Source organism: Ruditapes philippinarum, unplaced genomic scaffold, assembly GCF_026571515.1.
Source record: "Ruditapes philippinarum isolate M1 unplaced genomic scaffold, ASM2657151v2 ctg8_1_1_1_1, whole genome shotgun sequence".
NCBI lineage: Eukaryota > Metazoa > Mollusca > Bivalvia > Venerida > Veneridae > Ruditapes > Ruditapes philippinarum.
Window position 1 is genome coordinate 152,592 of NW_026856049.1, and position 26,569 is coordinate 179,160.

The 26,569-nt window shown below is 33.3% G+C and overlaps 1 protein-coding gene across 1 annotated transcript in view; it reads right to left on the reverse strand.

Moving 5' to 3' along the window:
* Positions 1–18,696, reverse strand: part of LOC132745249 (WASH complex subunit 4-like) — a 73,879-nt gene extending 55,183 nt beyond the window's left edge. Inside the window, 7 exon segments of the mRNA XM_060734113.1 lie at positions 1,285–1,405; positions 2,431–2,534; positions 3,828–3,870; positions 7,461–7,543; positions 10,807–11,040; positions 11,768–11,907; positions 18,578–18,696. Of these exon segments, the coding sequence (XP_060590096.1) occupies positions 1,285–1,405; positions 2,431–2,534; positions 3,828–3,870; positions 7,461–7,543; positions 10,807–11,040; positions 11,768–11,907; positions 18,578–18,632 (780 nt within the window). The 5' untranslated portion in view covers positions 18,633–18,696.
* Between the last annotated feature and the right edge of the window lie 7,873 nt (positions 18,697–26,569).

The window sequence follows — 26,569 nt, forward strand, 5'->3', positions numbered from 1 at the left end:
ATAGCTTCAATTTTTTTCTATGAAAAAAATACAGCTTAATGGTGCATAACATCTAACAATACTGTTTTCAGGATAATGCCACTTGTCTTACAACTGTGATTGTCATGATAATCAAGTGTTCCAAGTTTCATGTTAATATCTCATAGTTTTGAAATCATTCTATTTAAAGGCCCATTATGCCCCAGAAATGCTTTTATTCTTAGTTTCTCAAAAACTTTTTATATTTAGGGTCCTGTTATAGTTTCCAAAATGTGACTTCTTGGCTAATTACCATATTTAGCTTCTGTTTCGTTCTGGTAGTTCATACAGTTATAGTGATTTATTATTTTGCATGGAAGTCAAAATATACTTTGTTTACATTTTTCTTCTTTTATGGCCAATAATTACACATTAATCTCAACTTTCTGCAGGCAATAAGCAGAAACTATTATTTAAACATTATAAAACTTATATTTGCTCTTTCTAAAGAAGGAAAACAATCATCAGTTTTTTTACTGCAATGGAATGACTTAAGAGGATGCTACATTCCAAATATTTATGCTCTGTGCATAACAGTCCAGCAGGAAAAGATTTATAAGACTTGTTTATTATATATGTCTATCACACAATGTCACCTCTAGAGTTACCTGGGAGCATGAAACACATTTCTAAGAAACACTGTTTGCCAAACATATAAGCTCAGGTCAGGGCTTGGAGTTTCACAAAAGAAGATTTCAATGTGTTTTCCTATATAAAAGTTCATATCAAATAAGTGACACGGATGAGACCTATTTTGACCTAGTGGCCTTTTTTTATATAAGTTTTGAAGAGGACAACAAGCTGATACTTCATGCCAAATATCGAAGCTATGAGCAGAGAAGTGTTCTAGAAGAAGTTTTAAAACATTTTTACTATACATGTCTATGTAAACTAAGTCACAGACTATCAGGGCAATGCCATTTTTGACATTAAGGACATGATTTATATAACTCTACAAATGTTCACTAGGCAATGCTACATGACAAATATCTAAGCTCTGGGCATTACAGTTTCACAAAAAAAAGACTTTTGTAGAGGGCTATAAAATAATGCCAAATGCCAAATATATTACCTCTGGGCATTAATAATTCTGGGGAGATTTTTTCAAGATTAAGTTTTTTTTGACAATCTACCTTTAGCTCCTGTGAGATGTCATATCAGTAAGTTTATAGCAGAATAGTTTAATTTCATAAAGACAATAAATAGACGAACAGAAAGATGGACAGAGAGTTCAATTATGCCTAAGGATAAACAAAACAATCATACCTGAAAAATCATTCCATCCAATAATTGTCCCTCTAAAGTCATCATTAACTTCTCAAATGGACGTAATTTATCATCACTGGTAGAGAATTTGGATGGATCGTGTCTTACAGATTTAAGCATCCTATCAACAGTGATATGCAATTAATGGACTGAAGAACTATTTAACAATTATAATTAACATGGTGCTGCTTAAACAGCTTCCTATAGACTATAGTTAATAAGTATTGCCATCAGGTGTTTGTCTATTTATTTAAAAAAATCATAAATTTTGTGCCACTGGTGACATATGTATTGAGGCAAAAGAAAAACATGAGCTCTGCATGTCAGAGCATTATACAACCATATATATGCTGTAACCCGGGTTTGTACCTGTGCAACCCGGCCAAAAATTACTTAGAGTGACCTCTAACTGAAGAAGGTCAAACCTGTACTCTGCATGGTTAACATTTCTTCCATCTGTTCAAAAGATACAGACCGGACACGACATTGCTAACAGAGGGACATACAGATGACAAAGTGCATTTTGTTTGTTTTGGGTTTTATGTCACATCGACACAGTATAGGTCATATCGCGACGTTCCAGCTTTACTGGTGAAGGAAGACCTCAGGTGCCCTTCCGTGCATTATTTCAGGCACAAACGGGCACCTGAGTAGAACCACCGACATTCCGTAAGCTAGCTGGATAGCTTCCTCACATGAAAGAAGCCAAAGTCCCTGTCGGGATTCTAACCCACAGAGGTGAGGGGCAAGTGGTTTGAAGTCAACGACCTTAACCACTCGGCCACGACAAAGTGCATAAGAATATACAATGTACATTAAAAGAAATTTCAGGTGCATAAAAATTTAAGGAAATACTTTTTATCTAGATGTAAGAAGAAATTATTTCATTAACATTAAATCAAAATTACCTCTTTTTTTTCACAAGTATCTAAGTTTCACAATATTCATGTGAATGAATATTGCAAAAAACAGATTCACTAAATCTTACTTCAATTTAATACTGAGAATTCTAAATACTAAAATTAGAATACTGTCAAAATGGCGAAATGTGCCGTACAGGAAAACAACCCGATATATAGTATTTAAAACCCTTTAAGACTGTTTTTGTACGTTTAAGTGACTTTTATTCTGTCTGTATTATGTTACCTTTTATAGAGTGTCCAGTGGTCTAGAAGTGTGGTATGGGTCTGTATCAGCTCATCTAGTGTTATCATAACACCCAATATATCAGCAACATGTTCAAATACAGTCTACAATTCAAAATGGAGATTATAATATTTTACAACACATGAAATTTAATAAACACTTTACATGCTTACAACAATAATCAAAGCACTAAAATTCCTGTAAGCGACAAGCTGGGAAAATTTCATGCAAATGCTCTTTCAAATAAACAAGAAATATGGCAATGCCATCAAACCAGGTTTTAAACAAGAGCCATTACTATCAAAGGTCATGTTTTTGTAGGTTTTTTAACACCAAAGATGCATGATTGGGTGAAGGTAATTTAAAGGTCATTCTTTAATTCATAAACATTTATGTTCTATAATAAGTGTTATTTTCTTTAAGCATAAAATAAATCCAATCATAGATAAATCAAGTAATGAGTATTACCTGAGTTATACAGCATGTCTGTTTTGTAAGAAACATTTGATAACAATTCTCACACCTAACTCTAGATATCAACCAGTAATCATTTTCTATCTGAAGTAACAATGAACTAAACCATGACCCTATGGGGCCAAAAACCAATCCTAAGGGAGGTTGGAGGTTTCCATATAAGCTTGCTTTATACCAAGTTTGATAAAAAAATATTATTTGTCTTAACTTTACTTTTTGACTGTACACCATTTTTTATTATCAGTAACATGGGCCCAAGAAGTAGTTTAATGTGAGGTCTCAATACAAGCTTGCTATACACCATGTTTGATTACATTTATCTTGTTCCTTAATCTAGTTATTGACTTAAAACCACTTCTCTATTTTAACAACAGAAACCTTGACATGCATCTTATGGGAGCCCAAACGCCAAAATGCAATCGCAACTGGGGTCTTCACATATGCTTGCTAATGATAAAGTTTGTCCCAACCAGCCAAAATGTAAATGTGTTTGAGTCAATAGTAGAGACTCAATCAAGAAATTTGTCTGCAATGTTTTATCTAAATCATCCTTATGATACTATATCACCTCCAAGGTGGAGGCATTTTTTATCCTACGTGCATGATTCATCAAAATTTTATAGAGGCATAATATTTATCTACAAAAAGATTGCATGTGTTTTCATGTACCTTAGTCTACATAAAGCAAGTGGCTCCCAGGGTGGGGCCAATTTTGAACTGAGGGTCATGATTAATACAATTTTTGTAGAAATCTACAAATTGATGCTACATGCTAAACTCTAGGCTAATAAAATTTTACAACTGATAAAAAATGACTTAGTGTGGCCTTGACCTAAGAAAGGTCAAACCTGTGCTCTGCACAATGTCTCATTATGAATATTTCTGCGAAGTACAGAAGTAGATTTGAGTTTAATATTGCTAACCTGAAAATGCACTTCTGTCACATCTATCAGCTTTGGCCCCGCCCTGAAAAACATTATTTTTCATCAGCTTTTTAAAAAAAAATCTAAAATTCCAATATTCGTGTATATTTTTCATAAAACACAAACAAGTTTCTTTAAAACAAGAGAGCCATGATGCCCTAGATGGCTCACTTGAAATACATTGTTAGAAAGGTAACAATTCTTAAATATAGATCTAAATAATTAGTTCACATTTGGTGTGCATAATTTTTAAAATACTTTAAATGGCAGAATTGTTGACCAACACAACCATCAATACACTTCACTGAAAAAATACATACATGTATCATGACTCTACAAGTGTGACCTTGACCTTTGAAATAAGGACCTGATTCATCCTCACACTGTCAAAGTTATGGACCGGACAAAGTTCTGACTGAAGGACAGACGGACGGACAGACTGAAGAACAGATGCTGCCTGCTCATTTTGGGAGACATAAAAAGCCACAAGATCTTGCTAAAAAGATTCAATAAACAAATTCAATAAAAAGAACAAAATCTCTCAGTAACAAGAGGGCCATGATGGCCCTGAAATTGCTCACCTGTATATAGGCCCCTTGGGGCAGGGCCAATTTTAACCCAGGGAATTTTATTTGAACAAACTTGGTAGACACCCATTTGAAGATTTTCATGATAAATATCTAAGCTCAAGAAAGATTTTTTTAGTTAATACTATACACATAAAGGAAAAACAAAATTGCCCCCAGGGCTTTTATTTGAATGAACTTGGTAGACACTCACTAAAAGATATTTCATACTTAGTATCTAAACTCTAACTCTTTGGGTTTTTTAAAAGAAGATTTTTTAAGTTTTTACTATACACATACAAATGTATAAGGAAAATCAATGACCCACAGGGCGGGGCCAATTTTAACCACAGGGCCCTTATTTGAACAAAAATGGTAGACACCCATTAGAATATGTTTCATGCTAAATATCTTAGCTCTAGCTCTTTGGGTTTTTTAAAAGAAGATTTTTTAAAGTTTTAACTATATACATAAAAGGAAAAACAATGACCCCCCTGGGGCAAAGCCAATTTTTACCCTAGGGCATTTATTTGAACAAACTTGGTAGACACCCACTAGAACATATTTCATGCTTAATATCTAAGCTCTAGCTATTTGGGATTTTTAAAAGAAGGTTTTTTAAGTTTTTACTATATACAAATAAGGAAAATCAATGACCCGTAGGGGGGGGGGGGGGCTGTGCCAATTTTGACCCCCAAGGCTGTGATTTGACAAACTTGGTAGACACTGACTAGACAATTTTTTATGCCAAATATTTAAGCTCTAGCCTTACGTTTTTTTAAAGATGATTTTTCAGTTTTTTCTTTTGGTTGCCATGGCAACCAGAGTTCTGCATGGAATTAAAATTCTTTGAATATTTTTTTAAGTTGACTACCCAAGGAACATTCCTGTGAAGTTTTGATGAAATTGGCTTGGCGGTTTATGAGAAGATGTAGTTTAAAGTAAAAGTTTATGGACGGACAGACACCGGACGGACGCCAGACGAAAAGCGATCACAAAAGCCCACCGACATTTTGTGACAGGTAAGCTAACAAGAGCTGTCAACAGGAGACAGCGAAGCTACTAATTTCATACTGGACTTAGTATCTAAACTAAGCTCTTTTGGGTTTTTTAAAAGAAGATTTTTTAAGTTTTTACTATACACATACAAATGTATAAGGAAAATGCAATGACCCACAGGGCGGGGCCAATTTTAACCACAGGGCCCTTATTTGAACAAAAATGGTAGACACCCATTAGAATATATTTCATGCTAAATATCTTAGCTCTAGCTCTTTGGGTTTTTTAAAAGAAGATTTTTTAAAGTTTTAACTATATACATAAAAGGAAAAACAATGACCCCCCTGGGGCAAAGCCAATTTTTACCCTAGGGCATTTATTTGAACAAACTTGGTAGACACCCACTAGAACATATTTCATGCTTAATATCTAAGCTCTAGCTATTTGGGATTTTTAAAAGAAGGTTTTTTAAGTTTTTACTATATACAAATAAGGAAAATCAATGACCCGGGGGGGGGGGGGGGCTGTGCCAATTTTGACCCCCAAGGCTATGATTTGACAAACTAGGTAGACACTGACTAGACAATTTTTTATGCCAAATATTTAAGCTCTAGCCTTACGTTTTTTTAAAGATGATTTTTCAGTTTTTTCTTTTGGTTGCCATGGCAACCAGAGTTCTGCATGGAATTAAAATTCTTTGAATATTTTTTTAAGTTGACTACCCAAGGAACATTCCTGTGAAGTTTTGATGAAATTGGCTTGGCGGTTTATGAGAAGATGTAGTTTAAAGTAAAAGTTTATGGATGGACAGACACCGGACGGACGCCAGACGAAAAGCGATCACAAAAGCCCACCGACATTTTGTGACAGGTAAGCTAACAAGAGCTGTCACAGGAGACAGCGAAGCTCGACTAATTAAATACTGGACGCAGTAAGGAATACAAAACTATCAAAGAAAAATCAATTATGATATAAATATATTTCTTCTTATGACAAGAAGTTATTGTTGTTAACATAAATTCCAAGTTCAAGGGGGAAAAATTCTGGAAATAGTCACACTAGAGTTATGGACCTTGTCACACAACATGTGTGTAATGATAAGAAATATATATTTGAAGTTTGAAGTAGATACCTTAAAAAGTAAAGAAGTTATAATATTTCTTTAAGAAATTTCTAAGTTCAAAGGGAGATAAATCTGAAAATATTGCTTCAAGAGTTATGAACCTTGTCACATAAGAAATGGTTGATGATAAGGAATATGTATTTGAAGTTTGAGGTAGATACCTTTAAAACTAAAGAAGTTATAGTAAAAAATAACATTTTTCAAGTAAAAAAATCTAAGTTAATGGGGAGATAATTCTTGCAATATTGGTACTAGAGTTATGAACCTTGTCACATAAGATGTGGTTAATGATAAGGAACATATATTTGAAGTATGAAGTTGATCCCTTAAGTAATAAAGAAGTTACAGTAAAAAATAATATTTTTTAAGGAAAATTCTAAGTTCAAGGGGAGATAAATCTGAAAATATTGGTGCTAGAGTTATGAACCTTGTCACATAAGATGTGGTTGATGATAAGGAACATATATTTGAAGTTTGAAGTTGATACCTAAAGAAATGAAAAGTTATAACGAAAAATATTTTACTGCATCAAAACTTTAATCTGAAATCTGGACGTGGACGCCGATGCCAGGGCGAGTAGGACAGCTCTCCATATACTTTGTATAGTCGAGCTAAAAATGCAAACAAACTTTCTTAATCACTAAAACTTTTTTGTCCGGCTGACCTTTATGTCATCTCTTTTGAACAGATATTTGGTTGCTGCTGACCACGGTAAACAAGATCACATTATAAACAGCAATTTTTTTCCGTCAAACCCTATTCTGACTGTTACAGGCAGGTTAAAGTTATATAAAGGTGACTGCTAATGCAGTTTTGTCTGTATTTTTAAGTAGAACTAGGAGCACCTCAGATGCTCCTCTGTGACTTGTTTCAACCGGAATAGAACCAGTGATGTTTCGTAAGTTAGCTGGAGCAAAAGTAAGAGAAGTATTCATGGTAACATACCTGGCAGTACTGTACAAGCATGACAACTGACATACAACATTCTTCACCACTTCATTACATCTAACAACAAAACATGACAACTCCTAAAATTTAAACATAATTCTTTAAACTAACAAATTAACAAATATGAGCAAAAAACAATTTTCAATGTTTTTCTTTCATTTGCTGTCTATTAAATTTGGAAGAAGTTACAAAAAAAAGAAAGAATAAAGCACAAATTTGGAAGAAGTATCCAAATAAAGAAGAAGAAAAACACAATAATGGCCAGTTGACTTGGTTGGCAAAATCATGCCTAACTGTTGTGTTTGCCAAGGTTTAAAGTGCAAATAACATGTTGTTGTTTTTCTTTTGTTTAAATATTAATGACTAAATACATGTATGCATCAAGTCATTGTGGTGGGACACAAAAATTTGAGTTGTTATTCCAATCAGGCAATGATGGAGTAATTTAATAATTCAGTGACTTTATATAATTATATTCCATCATGCAGTTTCTGGTTCATGTATGACAGTAAGTTGTTTAATTCAGTAAGTCCCTATTGCCTGTTTCACTGCATTTTCGTGCTAGTTCATTTTCATATGATATGTGAAGGATATGTGCATACACATATACTATAACTTACATTGTTTAGGCATGCACATATAGTATAACTTATATTGTTTAGGCTTGCACATATACTACAACTTACATTGTTTAGGCTTGCACATATAGTATAACTTATATTGTTTAGGCTTGCACATATAGTATAACTTACATTGTTTAGGCTTGCACATATAGTATAACTCATATTGTTTAGGCTTGCACATATAGTATAACTTATATTGTTTAGGCTTGCACATATAGTATAACTTATATTGTTTAGGCTTGCACATATAGTATAACTTATATTGTTTAGGCTTGCACATATAGTATAACTTACATTGTTTAGGCTTGCACATATAGTATAACTCATATTGTTTAGGCTTGCACATATAGTATAAACTCATATTGTTTAGGCTTGCACATATAGTATAACTCATATTGTTTAGGCTTGCACATATAGTATAACTTACATTGTTTAGGCTTGCACATATAGTATAACTTATATTGTTTAGGCTTGCACATATAGTATAACTTATATTGTTTAGGCTTGCACATATAGTATAACTTATATTGTTTAGGCTTGCACATATACTATAACTTACATTGTTTAGGCATGCACATATAGTATAACTTATATTGTTTAGGCTTGCACATTTTAGGCTTGCACATATAATATAACTTACATTGTTTAGGCATGCACATATAGTATAACTTATATTGTTTAGGCTTGCACATAATTTATACTATAACTTATATTGTTTAGGCTTGCACATATAGTATAACTTATATTGTTTAGGCTTGCACATATACTATAGCTTATATTGTTTAGGCTTGCACATATAGTATAACTTATATTGTTTAGGCTTGCACATATACTACAACTTACATTGTTTAGGCATGCACATATAGTATAACTTATATTGTTTAGGCTTGCACATATAGTATAACTTACATTGTTGAGGCTTGCACATATAGTATAACTTATATTGTTTAGGCTTGCACATATAGTATAACTTACATTGTTTAGGCTTGCACATATAGTATAACTCATATTGTTTAGGCTTGCACATATAGTATAAGTTATATTGTTTAGGCTTGCACATATAGTATAACTTATATTGTTTAGGCTTGCACATATACTATAACTTACATTGTTTAGGCATGCACATACAGTATAACTTATATTGTTTAGGCTTGCACATTTTAGGCTTGCACATATAATATAACTTACATTGTTTAGGCATGCACATATAGTATAACTTATATTGTTTAGGCTTGCACATAATTTATACTATAACTTATATTGTTTAGGCTTGCACATATAGTATAACTTATATTGTTTAGGCTTGCACATATACTATAACTTATATTGTTTAGGCTTGCACATATAGTATAACTTATATTGTTTAGGCTTGCACATATACTACAACTTACATTGTTTAGGCATGCACATATAGTATAACTTATATTGTTTAGGCTTGCACATATAGTATAACTTACATTGTTGAGGCTTGCACATATAGTATAATTTATATTGTTTAGGCTTGCACATATAGTATAACTTACATTGTTTAGGCTTGCACATATAGTATAACTCATATTGTTTAGGCTTGCACATATAGTATAACTTACATTGTTTAGACTTGCACATATAGTATAACTTACATTGTTTAGGCTTGCACATATAGTATAACTTACATTGTTTAGGCTTGCACATATAGTATAACTTATATTGTTTAGGCTTGCACATATAGTATAACTTATATTGTTTAGGCATGCACATATACTATAACTTACATTGTTTAGGTATGCACATATAGTATAACTTACATTGTTTAGGCTTGCACATATAGTATAACTTATATTGTTTAGGCTTGCACATATAGTATAACTTATATTGTTTAGGCTTGCACATATAGTATAACTTATATTGTTTAGGCTTGCACATATAGTATAACTTATATTGTTTAGGCTTGCACATATAGTATAACTTATATTGTTTAGGCTTGCACATATAGTATAACTTATATTGTTTAGGCTTGCACATATAGTATATTAACTTACATTGTTTAGACTTGCACATATTGTATAACTTATATTGTTTAGGCAGAACAAATGTCAATTGTGTTGCTCATCTGCTAAATTCAACATATTCCAAACTGAAGTCCTTTAATGCATGTGCCTGATTTCACTATGAGATTTACAGTATTAGTTTAAAATTATTCTTCGTGAAAACCATGTCATTCATATCGACATCAATCAGTTAAATAATGCAGAATACAGGGCTAAAGTAGAATAACTCTGCATCCAGTTTGAAGATTGAATTTCATATTACAATTTGATTATTATATATGTCTTTTTTCATTTTTTCTTTAACCCCGTTCAAATTGGTATGAAATTATAAAAAATGATTAAATACTAATCAAACTTGGCAAAAATGTTTACTGGCCACTCACAAGTCCACCATTTTCTTGGTGGTGAGAGGGGCCGTAGCCCCCCTTCAAACCCCCTAGCAAAGAGGGCACATCCCCCCTCTGGCACCCTGTAATAAATTTTTTTTATAGGGGTCTGCGCCAAAAAAGGTGATCACTTTTTATAACAACATTTCTCAAACGAAAACAAGTGTTTGGGGTCTAAATACGACATTTTTTCTCTATCTGAGGCCTAAAAGGGCGTCGAATGTGCATTAAATTGCGTATATATAAGGTAAAGGGTTAATTGATATCAACAAAATTGTTAGAGAAAAAGACAATATGGCATTACCTGTAACAAAGGTATCATTCTACCAATCTGAATCTGAGCCTCTCCTTCAGGGAGACCTTCTTCTTGTTCCCCTTCTCCATAGTACACAAGTGCATTATAGTACTTACTTTCTGCCTCATGTTTTAAAGACTGCAGTTCCACACAAAGGGAGGCAAGTACTGTAATGATCTTATTAAATATTTTGTTATCTGTCTTGATCAGATGTAACAGGGTAGTTTGTTCATATGGTAAAAACTGAAATAGATTATCTCCAATGATTATCCTACAGATAAAAATAATTATGTAACATGCAAAATAAAGTTACCAACAGGCTCAAAGGATAAAGATAATGTCAATATTAGTGCAAAATTAATTATTCATAATAATATGCAATGTCAAGACTACCAAGATATTTACAATAATGTCAATATAAAATTCATTCATTCAATGGATTTATGTATTGTGTACATAACAGTTCTATTTATAAATAAACTACAATGAAAGGGTACTTACATCTTTCACCTGACTATAATAGTTCTTCATTACAAGGAACAATTGAAAACTATGAATCAAAAATGGGTATTAGGTCAAAATCTAGGTCAACTAACAATAAAGTTCAAATCTGCAGCTGAAATGAGTGCATGTCAAAGTAGCCACTGGCTGGTCTGGTAAATCAATTGTTGCTATGGTAGCCATTGGTTGCTATGGAAAACACTGGTTGCTATTGAAGTCATTGGTTGTTATGTAAAGTCAATTGTTGCTATAGAAGTCACTTATTGCTTAGGGATGTCCATGGTTGCTATGAAAGTCTCTGGATGTTATTGAAAGTCAATGGTTGCTAAAGAGATTGGCAAACAAATTGTTTCTCACTTTACTACACAAAGATAGTCTCATTTATTTAATAAACATAGACATTTGTCAATATTTTCCTATCAATTGTTATGCTGATATTAAGCAAATGATTGACAAAAATAGGTCATACCTGCAGAGAAACTGGGTCAAGTGTCATGTCCCAGGAATCACTGACATATTCACCAAGGGCATCCTCTATATCTTTAATCTGTGCACCATACTCTTTTAAAAAATCTCCAAATTTCTTCAACTGAAGCTCACCCACAATCTCTGCAAAAAAAGAAAGATCAAATCAAATTGGTTTACTTTTAAATTTTGCTATATCACCTTATGCAAAGGGATAAGACGCTTTGATCTGACATTATCCCCTACCTGACCCCCCCCCCCCTTCCCTCCAGCCCAGTCCCTGTTACAACCCCGAAGTTATGACATTGAACCCGGGTAAACTTGGGGAGAAGCAATGCTATGAAAGGGCTTAGTTAGAAGATGCTATCCTTGTTTAACAAAATTTTATTAATACGGGGAAGTCAAAGGCCAGGACCGCAATGCGGGCCGGGGCTTTGACTTGCCCGGTTTTAGACTACATATGTATATTTAAAAGAAAATCAAATAAAAAACAATTAAAAAATATATAGAATTCTGTACCTATCAATGAAATTTTCAGTGTCAGTTTTAGTTGGGTGCAGCCATTTTCAATGTGACTCAATTATAATAGGATAATGGAACAATCGAAACCTTTTTCAATAAGTTATTATTGTCAAGTGTTCCAAGAGAAAATGGAAGCAGTTCATAAAATACCTAATAAACACTTTAAAAGAGAAAAATTAAAACTTATTTTTTATCGACTTCCCCATTCAACGTTTCCTCCCTGATGGTTCTCTCCCTCTTTTGGGGGAGAATCATCTGCATATTTGCAGGTCTCCCCATTTTTAATTTTATTTATACATTATAATTGAAGCATTTAGATGTTAAATGAATGGGTAAGTTTATTATTAATTGATATAAATAAGAGAAAAAAATAATATTTTATTCAAGTGTTTAGATTTTAAATAAATTGATAAGTTTTTTATTAATTGATATAAATTAGAAAAAATTTTTTTTACTGAAGTGTTTATATGTTTAAGGTGACAACAGAAACTTTCCGTCATAATACCGTAAATGTCATTTAAACCAACTTATTTTAGTAATAATTGTTATTTATTTAAATCTTGTGCATTAAATGTCTTTGATCTTCATAAAAAATAACATATTTGAAAAAAATGCCTTTGTAAATAATAAATTTTGAACAAAAATCCTATTGTTTAAAATCGTCCTATCAAAGTCATTTTTAATTTTTTTGTCATCAAACTTTTGGAATATAAGCATAATTATAATATCTAGGGAACCATGTTTCACATTATTTCTATCTTTTCTCAAAAAAATATAACGTAACATCAAACATTTTATGCGACTTTTTTCACCATACATATTACAAAATTAAAAATAATTAAGTCACTGATTGAGCTATCAAAAATCCCCTACACGATTCCTTCGGTAAATGAATTCCCTTTCATGTGCTTTAAACTGCATGTAAATTGCTTGATTATTTAAAAAGTTATGCCGATTCAAAATTAGTCTGACCCACATCAAACAAAGTGTCATAAATCGGCTGCTCTCCCTCAGACCCCTGCGTTACACGCTAAATTATTGCATAACACGCAAATATTGCACCAAAGGGGGTCAGAAGATGCGGTAACATACTCTAACAACATTTTATGACCCAGTGACATTTGACCAATTAAAAATCTGCTGATTATTATCATTTTATAGCAGAAATTTCTTCAAATCTTAACCTGATATACTGTCCGTTTGGTATCTGTCGCAGATGTCACGTGACTATTGGTAAAATTTGATGCATATAAATGCGTACCGCTAGCGAGACAATTTATTTGTTCACTGTTGAAGTTTATTATTATCATCATCATTATTATATTATATTATATCAGTGTCACGCTGCCTATGTATTCGCGTATGAAATTCTGCTAAATATTAATTAATTAATTAAAACTAGAACTGCCACTATCATGGCGTGAATACCCCCGCATACCACTTTGTCAGAATCAACAGTGGCCATTTAGAGCTCAAGGACAACCTCCCTGCCAAATCTGAGGTTACTTAGCCAGTGCATTGCTAAGTTATGTATTCTACATGCTTCAAATGTGAAAATGTCAAAATCAATACATTGCGGACAGGACATTCTTTAGCAATTGAGAAGAAAAGCTTCTTTTTTTTGTCAAGGTCCCTGTGACCTTGACCTTTGACCCAGTGACCTCAAAATCAATAGGGGTCACCTTGTAGTCATGATCAACATCCATGCCAAATATAAAGACTGTGGGTCAAAGGAATCTTAAGGGGTGGACAAATTTTTTGAAGTCAAAGTCCCTATGACCTTGACCTTTGATCCAGTGACCTCAAAATCAAAAGGGGTCATCTACTAATCATGATCAACATCCATGCCAAATATGAAGACTGTGGGTCAAAGTAATCTAAAGTTATTGGGCAGACAAACTTTTTAAAGTCAAAGTCCCTGTGACCTTGACCTTTGACCTGGTGACCTCAAAATCAATAGGGGTCATTTACTAATCATGACTTACCTCCATGCCAAATATAAAGACTGTGGGTCAAAGGAATCTTAAGTTATAGGGCGGACAAGCTTTTTGAAGTCAAGGCCCCTGTCACCTTGACCTTTGACCTGGTGACCTCAAAATCAATAGGGGTCATCTACTAATCATGACTAACCTCCATGCCAAATATGAAGACTGTAGGTCAAAGGAATCTTAAGTTATTGAGCGGACAAGCTTTTTGAAGTCAAGGCCCCTGTGACCTTGACCTTTGACCTGGCTCATGACTAGCCTCCATGCCAAATATGAAGATTGTGGGTCAAAGGAATCTTAAGTTATTGGGCGGACAAGCTTTTTGAAGTCAAGGCCCCTGTGACCTTGACCTTTGACCTAGTGACCTCAAAATCAATAGCGGTCATCTACTAATCATGACTAACCTCCATGCCAAATATGACGACTGTAGGTCAAAGGAATCTTAAGTTATTGGGCAGACAAGCTTTTTGAAGTCAAGGCCCCTGTGACCTTGACCTTTGACCTAGTGACCTCAAAATCAATAGGGGTCATCTACTAATCATGACTAACCTCCATGCCAAATATGAAGACTAAGGGTCAAAGGAATCTTAAGTTATTGGGCGGACAAGAAAAAACCGACGGACGGACGGCCGGACGGACAGACAGCCGGACGGACAAGCTGATTCCAGTATACCCCCCTTACAACTTTGTTGTGCGGGGGTATAATAACAAGCTAAAGTCTGTGGTATGATGTACAAATAAGAACAGGATATTATATATTTTTGTCTGACCAATTCATATAAATGTCTGACATATTTTAATAGAAATAAAAGGTATCACTCGATCTGACCATGAATCTTCATCTATGCACGGCATAGACCTTGATTCAGTTTCTTCTGGGACACAAAATAAATTTCATACTTTGTCTCAAGTTTATTAGTACTGTGTTCGATTTTACTGGCAAACATGATATTCAAAACATCCACTAAAAATATATTTCCATATATGTCCATTTTTTAATATCTATTCATAAAAAATATCATCCGCAGATTATCATAAAATATTTTAGAAATTTGTCATCATCATAGGTGTTTACATAAAAAAATTTGTCTGTTTCTTTTTATATTGTTAGAAAACGAGGTTGAATGTCTATAAAATCAATGTAATATGTTTATCAGATTACGGGACAAACAAATTATTATTTCACATATTATTGATAATAGGCAGCTACATTGTTTTAACCATCCCCATGGTTGTGGGATTTGCCGCTATTCTAAATTATTTATGTTACATTTTGGCTGACTTTTTCTTAATTTATTAAAAGGCTAGATCAAAAGGTAGACGATAAATGTTGAGATATTCATAAACGATGTACAGTATTTGTATGATACATGTATTACGAGTAGTATGGACCGGTAATTCACGGATATATGGAACTACTGATTTCCCTCATTGATGCCTCAATAGGGGGCAGAGCGTTACGCGAATAGCAGATAAAAACGGTAATGGTACTGTTTTAAAACGTTTAAAAACACATTTTTCTGACTGCTACCAAAATTAAATCATGAATGTGTTCAGAAAAGGTTGATAAATCTACTAAGCAAAGAATCTCATTTTAGGTATTTTGAGTGAATATTGGCTCCGTTGTCACCTTAATAAATGGATAAGTTTATCATTAATTAATACAAATTAGAAAAAATATTTTATTGAAGTATTTTAATGTTTAATAAATGGATAAGTTTATTATTAATTGATATAAATTAGAAAAAAAATATTGAAGTATTTAGATGTTTAATACATGGGTAAGTTTATGATCAATTGATCAATATAAATTATGAGGGGGAAAATATTTTTAGCATATAAGAAGATGTATATTATTCTGTTGTCTTTTTTCTATAAGATCTAATGTGTACTTTTTAACCCATTACCTCATGAGCATTTTGTGAAAAAAAGCTGTTTTCAATGAAAAGTCTTACATGTTCAAATTGGTATAAAACTATAAAAAGAGGGCCATGATGGCCCTGAAATCGCTCACCTGTATATAGGACCCTGGGGTAGGGCCAATTTTAACCAAGGGCTTTTATTTGAACAATTTTGGTAGACACCCATTAGGAGATGTTTCATAATAAATATCTAAGCTCTAGCGCTTTGGAATTTTTAAAAGAAGTTTTTTAAGTTTTTACTATACACATATAGGGAAAAACAATGATCCCCCTCCCAGGCGGGGCCAATTTTGACCCCAGGGTTTTATTTTAACAAACTTGGTACACACTCACTAGAAGATATTTCATGCTTGGTATTTAAACTCTAGCTCTTTGGGATTTTAAAAGAAGATTTTTTCAGTTTTTACTATACACATAAGGAAAATCAACGACCTCCAGAGCAGTGCCAATTTTAACCACAGGGCCCTTATTTGAACAAACTTGGTAGACACCCATTAGAAGATGTTTCATGCTTAATATCTTAGCTCTAGCTCTTTCGGTCTTAAAAAGAAGATTTTTTAAGTTTTCACTATATATATATAGGGAAAACAATGACCCCCTGGGGCAGGGCCAATTTTGACCCTAGGGCTTTTATTTGAACAAACTTGGTAGACAACAACCAGAAGATGTTTCATGCCTAAAATCTAAGCTCTAGCTATTTGGGTTTTTTTAAAAGAAGATTTTTTAAGTTTTTACCATATACATATAGGGAAAACAATGACCCCCTGGGGCGGGGCCAATTTTGACCCCAGGACTATTATTTGAACAAACTTGGTAGACTCTGACTATGCCAAATATTTAAGCTATAGCTCTTTCGTTTTTTTTTTAAGAAGATTTTTAAGTTTTTTCTAGAGTTCTGCATGGAATTAAATTCTTTGAACAATTTTTAAAGTTCACTACCAAAGGAACATTCCTGTGAAGTTTGAATGAAATTGGCTTAGCCGTTTATGAGGAGATGTCGTTTAAAGTAAAAGTTTACAGATGGCCGGACGGCCATACGCCAGACGAAAAGCGATCACAAAAGCTCACCATTTCACTTTGTGACAGGTGAGCTAAAAAAAATTTTTAATCTAATAAATTGGAAAATTTTTTGACTTTTGCCTTTTTTAAAACCAGTTTAAATTTTTTTCCCCCGGGAATAACTTAAAAATTAAAAAACCAAAATTTTTTGGTTTTTTTTTATAAAATTGTTTCAAAAAATTTTTTAAATTTTTTAAAAAACAAAGGTTTTCGATTGGTTAACTTAAAATTTTCCCGGGGCTTTTTTACCCCCAAAATAAAATTTTTTGGAATGGGGGACCCGTTTTTAAACCCCAAAAACCCCCTTCTAACCCCCTTTTTTATTTTTGGGGGGGGGAGCTAAAAAAGGTTTTTTTTGGTTAAAAACTTTCTCAAACAAAAAAAGGGGGGGGTAAAAAAAAATTTTCATCATTTGAGACAACAAATTGGGGGCGGGGGTGAAAAAGGCGTTAAAAGGTGTGTATATCGGGTAGTGGGTTAACGTGTTTAGTCATTGAAATTAATTAATTAACAATTTACCTGATTAGGATAATCATTAGATATCAATTATTGTTTTTTTGTTGTTTTCTTTTAATAAATAAGAATAAAATTATAAGAAAAATGATTAAAAAATTTTAATTGCTAAATTTCATACTTTTGTAAAATGAAGAAAGGGGTTCAATACACATGTGCATTAAGTTTGCTGTCCGAGATAATTGAGGTGTTTATTAATTCTTTACTCAAGAATCAAGGTGTTGATTAGATTAAAATTTCTGTGAAAAGGTGTTGATGAATAAGTATTTTTGTTACTTATTTGGTATTATGTTAAATGGCTACATGTTCTTTAATCAATTTTGTATAAAAGTAAATTGCACACCAGTTGTTGCTAGTTTTCTAGAACATTATTCACTACTTAACAAATGAATGAATATTACTAGGTGTTTAATTTACACAAACACTTTTCAGATTAACATGCACTAAATTTCACACATTCTTTTAATAATCTTCATTAAGAAATATAGATTAAGTCAAAACTAAAATGATTACTTTTAATAAAAGTGGGGGAGAACTGTCTGCATATTTCAAATTTGAGAGAGAACCGTCAGGGGAGGGAAAAAAACGGTTTGGTGGAGAACCGTCAGGTGCAGGAACTGGTAAGGGAGAGAATAGTCTGTCTTTCTGATAGTAGTACCACCGGGATACCCGTATTTTTGGGACTTTTAGAATCATTATCAAACACCGATAACTTTAATGTTATTAAAATTTCTGTTTATTGAATTGTTAACAAATTGCGATAATTGTAAAATGTCCTGCAATTTATTTACGTGTAACATTTGATATTCTTACTTAAAGACCCATCTTCAAACTTATCAAATTCCCATCCTGGACTGTCGGTCGCCATTTTGAAACCTCCCAATCACGTGAGAAAGTGTCACGTGACATATCGGTCTCACAATGATTACCTCCCTTTACAGATCGTAGGCCTACTAATAATGGGAGATCACTGCGTAGGTTTCAAGGTTTATTTGAATAAGTCAGGGCCCATATGGGCATGTGACAACATAAAACAGTACATACATACAAAATAATACAAAATGGCAAATAATATGTAAAAACAAAATACTACAAAATGGCAAATTATAAATGGTCATACAACTCCATGATGTAATAAAATTACAGTAATAATTGGACGGAGTTGACTGGTAATGGAGGATGAGAGAGAAAAATCAAAAATCATTGCGAGAAAAAAACAAAGAGAAAAGACATAAATCTAATAAGCTAACATTATTTAAATAATAACATACTATTTTTGCAAAATATGGCAAGTTTCAAAAGGATATCTTTATTACTATGGTTCATTAATTTTTCAAATTTTAAAGCACTTGGACGTTCATAGAAATATTTATCAAGATACAGCTTTCTTGCACAGGCACGAGTATCGGACCTTGGAAGAAAAAATATGACCAGATTGATAAAAAAAACCTGTGTTCATCTTAAAAGTGTCAAAAAAAAACAAAAACCAAAAACAAATGTAAATTAATAATGACCCCCTTTAAAAATATACTATTAATTAAGTTATAGTATATTTTTAAAGGGGGTCATTAATTATTTACATTTGTTTTTGGTTTTTTTACACTTTTAAGATGAACACAGGTTTTTTTTATCAATCTGGTCATATTTTTTCTTCCAAGGTCCGATACTCGTGCCTGTGCTTTCTTGTATTAACTAAATGTGAACATTCAAAAAGATAATGGAATAAAGAGTTACTGGTACATAGGTTATGTACAAGTTCTAAGTTCTCTTGGAATATCATCAAACCTTCCTTTTTCAATAGGAAGTTTGTGATTCATACTTCTAAATTTAAAGAGAATTAAAGCTAAATTCATAGGTAACTTGCTGAGGTAGGGCTCAAAACAAAAATCCTGTTTATAAATCCTGTAATTTAGACATTTACTGGAATTATTCATTGTACTTCTCCAATTTTGCATAAAATGATCACGCAGTCTTAAGTTGACAGTATTCTTGAATGAAGCAGGAGATTCCACATTTTGATTTATCCAAAAATGCGACAATCCAAGATCATTTAAATTATTTCGAACAAAACAGACCCAATCTGATTTAATATTATTCAGAGTATATAAATTATGAGTTGTTCTATATAGAATGCTGATTATCTTATCATGTTTAGAGTTAACTATTTTACCCCAGTAATTGAGAACTCTACTTTTAATTTGTGTTGAAAGTGGGGTAATACCCAACTCCCCATAAATCATAACATTTGGAGTACTCTGTTTCAACTGTAGAATTATCTTTAGGTATTTTAATTGAAATTTATCCACAACACTCACATCTTCAACACCCTAAACTTCACACCCATACAACAAAATGGGTGCTATCATTGTATCAAACAAGTGTAATTGCATATCTATTGGTAAATTAAGTATCCTAGATTTCCTAATTACAGAAAACACGGCTTTACGGGCTTGATCAATAAGGAATGTTTTAGTTCTGCTGAATTTACCATTAAATGAAAATTGGACACCTAAATATGAGAAATGCTCAACAATTTCAAGGACAGTCCCCTCATAGTGAAAGTTAGGCATATTACGCAAACCTCTCTTGGTTTTCCAAAATATAGGAGATTGGTATCATTTGACTCTTATCCGCGGATATGACTTGTTATATACTTTTTGTGTTGTTTTTTTTCTCTCCATTGTTTTCTTGCTATGATAATTAATAATAATAATTAAATAATAATACATGCAAAACAAAATAGAAAAATTTGACCCAATATAGTTAATTAAGCGCAATCAAGGCTGTAATTTTTATTGTTAAAAGTAACTGAAAAATATTTTGCTGTTTTGATATTTCCAAGAGACGATTTTGACATTTTGATAAAGACAATTAATGTATATGTAAAATGTCTTTTTTTTCTCTAACTTAAGGATGAGAACTGTGTTCAAATTGATTTTTTATTAATTAATCTTTTCCCTCATATATAGACCTGTTTTGGCGGCTTTATGCCCCCCGCCCTTTTGAGGCCTTAAACAGTGAAAAAATGCCCTATTTAGACCCCAAACACTGTATTTCGTATGAGAAATGTTGTTAAAAAGTGACCACTTTTTCGGCGCTGCCCCCCATCAAAATGGTACACCAGGAGGTTGCCAGAAGGGGGATGCGCCCCCTTCTGTTTGGAGGGGGTTGAAAGGGGGCGACAGTTCCCCTCATCGCCAAGAAAATTTTGTGACAGGCTAAAAATGGCCTCATGTCGATCTCAGGGTAACTAGTAACCGGCGCTGAAAAGCCTTTTACTCTATCTCAATTCATTGAGAAGTTGCAGCACTTTGAAATCAGTTTTGATGGAAAAAACAATGCAAAATAGTGATTTTTCTCAATTTTGAGACGTCCCCCCGTTGCCGTGGTAACAGGAAATTTACGATTGAGCATGCTGTTACACTAGCTATGGTCCAGTCAACATTTGTGCCAAGTTTCATCAGTATTGAAACATTTTTCATAGTTTCATAGCAGTTTGAACTTGTAACAGGAGGCTTTTCAATGAAAACGGCCATTTTTCACAATATGCTCATGGGGTAAAAGGTTAAATTACATATGCGTTATTGGTTGAAGTATTTATCACAGAAACTCGTACTTGTATAGAGTATTATAGCTGCGTTTTTTTGTATTTTCTGCAGATCTAGTCCGAGAAATTTAGCATTTGAGACCGACTCTAGGACTTGGCCATGGAGGATATATTTGTGTTTAATTATGGTTTTGTTTTTGGTGATATGGATGACTTGGCTTCTCCCTCAGAACCATATGGTCTAGATTATGTTGGAGAGTTAGGGGTCTGAGAAGGAATTGATGGTTAAGTATACAGCAGTGTCGTCTGCAAATAATCTGACTTGGGAGTTAAGGACAGAAGATGGTAGCTTGTTGATATAATGAAGGAAACAGCGCCTTGGGGCACTCAAGACGTAACTGGAACTTCAGATGAGCAGTCACTATCCACAACTACTGTCTGTCTACGGCCAATAAGTAAGGACTGTATCCAGTTTAGAATTTGAGGACAAACACCATGTTCTTGAAGGGTATCTAAGAGTTTTAAGTTAAGATGGTTTACTTTATCGAAAGCTTTAGAGAAGTCAAGTAGTATGTGTTTCATATTTAATTCTACATTAAATATATATTGTTTTATATTTAATTCTACATTAAATATAAATTGCATGCAGTACCTTTAAACTTGATTGTTAGGCTCCGCCTACTTAGTGTACTGACCAATTGACTACATATTGTTAGACAGTCTTAGAAATAAAGTCATAGTATCAACATCTCGTATTCTCTGCATCCACACCAAATAACAAACATAAATCAGTATGAGATCTGTTCGTTTGCCATTTGAAAGGTTGTTCACAAGGTAATCAGTAAGTTCGATGAGCTGTGTCTCACATGATCGTCTTTCTATGAATCCGTGCTGAAGATCATAGAGTAGATCTATGTTGTGGGTGGTAAAGTGAGAGGATAGTAGAGAGGCAACTACATTTGTATGTGTTCAAGTGTTTTACAGAGGATGCAAGTAAGAGAAATTAGGCGATAGTTTGCTGGATCACTTATATCACCTTTTTTGTAGACAGGGCATACGTTTGCACTGGTCCAGTCATTTTGAATATTACCGGTGGTCAGGGATTTTTGGAAGAGAGCTGCAACGATGTCAATAATCTCAACTCTCAGCTCCTTCAAGACAATTGGTTGGCATTGAGGTTGGCGAGGAGCTTTAATACACCTGCCTTACTGATGATGATGTCATTCATTTGTGGGTACTGACAATACTTTCTGGGATCCATGAGTCTCAGTTTTTGTATGCATCTTTATCGAAATCGTAAACAAAAGAGAAAAAGGTCAACTCATTGGCTATTCGTGAAACATCATCATCAAAATAACTGTAGATTGATTCAAATATCATTTATTCTTTTCTCTTTGAAACTTTTAGTATTGAATTTTATATCTTGAAAGGAGTAATATTTTCACTGTGCTGTGGCAACCAAAAGAAGAAAAGAAGAAAAGAAGAAAAATATAGAGATATATACATTATTTTACATGTATCATAGCCCGTACATAACGTTATTTCTAATAGCAAAAGCATTGTATACATATATTCCTAAATTTCTAATTACAGTTTTGTTATCAGATTTAATCAATTCTAAAAACTTAAACATATTCAGTCTTTTCCAAAAGTAACTTGGTATATACCTTTTCCTTAAATCACTACAGCATTTAATTACATCAAAGCACAGTAGGCGCTGAATTTGTTTGGGTCTCAGAATGTCAGAAAGGTGAAGGTTGTGAGATTATAAAACAATTTGTTTTTGTATAGTGCCACCAATGCTTTCCAGTGTTTTAACTGTAGTAAATTGGCTATAAGACTAATTGCAACACTGATATTCAATTCAATGTTTATTTGACTTAAACAATTTTTTAAAAAATGAGTTGCCTTAACTGGGATTAGAATTTCAGACCTCTCGATTCCTAAGCGAGCGTGCAAACCCCTCGGGCACGGTGAAGTTATATGTTAACGGCCTGAAGAAAACCATATTATTCTAAATTAGGGTTTGTAACTCTTATTATTTCGACGCTAAACCTGTTGTTTAACACAGATGTAAATAATCATGGAGCTTACTATAAGCATGTATATATCTATAAAGAATAAAACAATATTAGAAATCTTCGACCATTCGGGAACTATTTTGCTTGAAAATTAATGCGCCTGTCATTTGACAATCTTTACGCAGTGATCTCCCCTGAATTTTTCGGCGTTAGTGTACATATAAAGGGAAGTAACCGCTTCAAAAAAGCGGACTACTTTCGGCATTTGCAATTAACAGCATCAGGGTCTGAAATTTCGCTACCATTATTTGTTTGGTCTGACGACCCAAACAAATAAAAATGAAATTCATCCTCCAATAAACCACATAAGTTACATTTCCTTTCATTTATTGCAATTCTTACTGGACGTACCTATCTACCTGACTCAATTTGTAACCTGTGTGATGAAACAAGCAATCTAGATAATGCTTGGCAAAATTTATTCATTGAAAGACATTCAAGATATGGCTGACTTTGGAAAGATGCTATGTTTCTGTAAAATAATGCTCTGCTTGAATCATTTAGTCTACCATGCCAGTTCTGAATAAATTGATCTGTTAATCTTTGTTTAACTGAAGATAAAAAAAAAACTCAACATCACCAACATTTTGCTCTAACCAAGCATCATAAAAACCAAGAGAACATAATAATTTTTTAACCACTGAACACCAGTTACTTTACGCTCATCTCGTTCAAAATTTAATTTTAACATGTTATAGATCAAATAAATATACTTATTTTCGCGTGCTCTTAATATCTTTACCCAGTCTTTAACAATGTTCATAGACAAACAATGCAACACACATGTACATTTAAAATAATGCAGCTTAGAGCACATATAAAATAATGTAACATACATGTACATACAAGATAACGTAACATACATGTAGATATAAAGTAATGCAGACACGTAAACGGATTAAAGTTATACAAGGATTTCCTATAGCAAATACATATAAAAAAAAATAGGAAAAAACGAATACGTGTCTAGCATGGTACACACATCTTATGCAGATCAATTTTGAGTATAACCTTAGTATTTAAACCATATGGATTAAGTGTTTTTAACTTATGGATCCAGTGTGTTTCTTTACACAAACGTTCCATGTTTTTTTTGTTGTTTTTTTTGTTTTTTTTTTTAATTTGGAAAGGAAATTTTTTATTACCTTTTAGGCAACTCTTCATTGTTTTTCAATATTTTATGAAAGGGGTTGTCTTTCTTTAAAAATGACACGAGATGAGAGGGTTTCATTATGTCACGGTTCAGAACTGTTCACTATTTAGGGGAGAAGATGTGTAAGCGGCCGGATAGCTCAGTCGGTAGAGCCGCGGAACGGTATTCCAAGGGTCCCGGGTTCGAGTCCCGGTCAGGCTGCACATTTTTCTCACCCTGTGACATTTGGCGTCCAACGGGGGACCGTGACTGCTTATAGCTCAGAGTTCAATTAGCATTGCTCTGTAGCTTTGTGAAATTCGAGGACGAATTTCAATATTGTGGTGAAGTATGTCACGGTTCAGAACTGTTCACTATTTAGGGGAGAAGATGTGTAAGCGGCCGGATAGCTCAGTCGGTAGAGCCGCGGAACGGTATTCCGAGGGTCCCGAGTTCGAGTCCCGGTCAGGCTGCACATTTTTCTCACCCTGTGACAATTATTAAAAGGAAATCACCATTCTTCGTAAGAGTAGTGCCAGCCCGCATAGCTCAATCGGTTAGAGCGCGAGACTTTTAATCTCGACACTGTGGGTTCGACTCCCGGGCTGGCCAAATTTAATTACTTATCAGTCTTTCGGATGAGACTTTAAATCGAGGTCCCTTGTATGAGTCCTTAAACATTTGGCACGCTAAAGAACCAGGAGAAGCTTCTGAAATTGGGGCATCTTTCTGTATCTGTATCTTGCACTATCCTCTAAAATCTAAAATGACTAATACTGTTCTGGAGGACTCGCCCATATGGTCATTCTAGTGGTACAAATAATATATAAATGTGTAGAGGTCATTATGCTTTGACCGGGGGTCTTAATATTATGACCAGGGAGTCAATTTTCTTTAAAATACATAGACCGGGGTCATAATTCTATTGGGATCACTTTACTTTGTTATACCTGAAACTGTTTTGTTAAACTTTCAATTAAATTTCCCTGTCTAACATGCAAATGATCTTAACTACTTTGGTGATGTAATCAGTTTGAGGCGGGTTCGACCTTGTGAAATATGTAAGAAGCCTTTAAGTTTCTGATTTTTCCTTCTCCATCTCCAACGTTTAATTAACCATTACAATTCCCCTACATTTCAACAAAATTTAGCCATTTCTGTTTGGGTACACTTCATACTTTGATTTTCAATTTTGATTTTCATAGAAATGTTAAAAAAACGTTGACAACCCTGTGAATGACTTTCTTTTGACTTCACATATGGGGTTCAAGTGCAATTCTGGATCAGCCGAAATTCACATATTTTTTCTACGGATGCTAAATTTTGAGGTTTATAAGACGAAAAAAACTAAAAGTATGTTGTAAAACGATCTTCGTGGTTATTCAACTTAAGTATGAAGTCTTACTTTGGGAAATATTGATACTGTTGTTGTATAAAGGTGATTGCTCTAATAGAGGGCCGCTCTGAAGAGGTTGAACTGTATTGTCATTAAATCTTTGTGTTGCTATACAATGAGTATATGCTGCACTATGCCTAAGACTTAATAAACTTTTTATTATGTTCTGTTCTGTTTTATCATAAAATTGATGAATAACACTATTGTAAAAAGGGTGGAATTTCAACGGTAGATAAAAAAGCATATGTTATTTTGTATACCTTTTTCTGTCTGGTATTTTTTTAAAATTAATTTCATGTTATTCTTCTGATCTGTAATAATAAAAAACGCATTCCTTCTTTTAGGACTAAAAGAAACAAGATACATGTACAAGATATACCGTATGTTCATTTTCTTAAATTATATAAATTGCATAATAATATTATTTTCAAGTACGTTTTCCTTTTGATATTTTAAGCCATTTAAACACCCGCAAATAAATCAAGTCACGCAAATAATATGATTTATAACAACACATGTTAATTTGTTTCAAACGTTCAAAATCAAACCTCTAATCTTTAATTTCATGGTACTTAATCACAATAAGACGTATACAATCGCCTTACAATTCGCAACGGAATAGTATCAGTTATTAACTAAATCATTATAA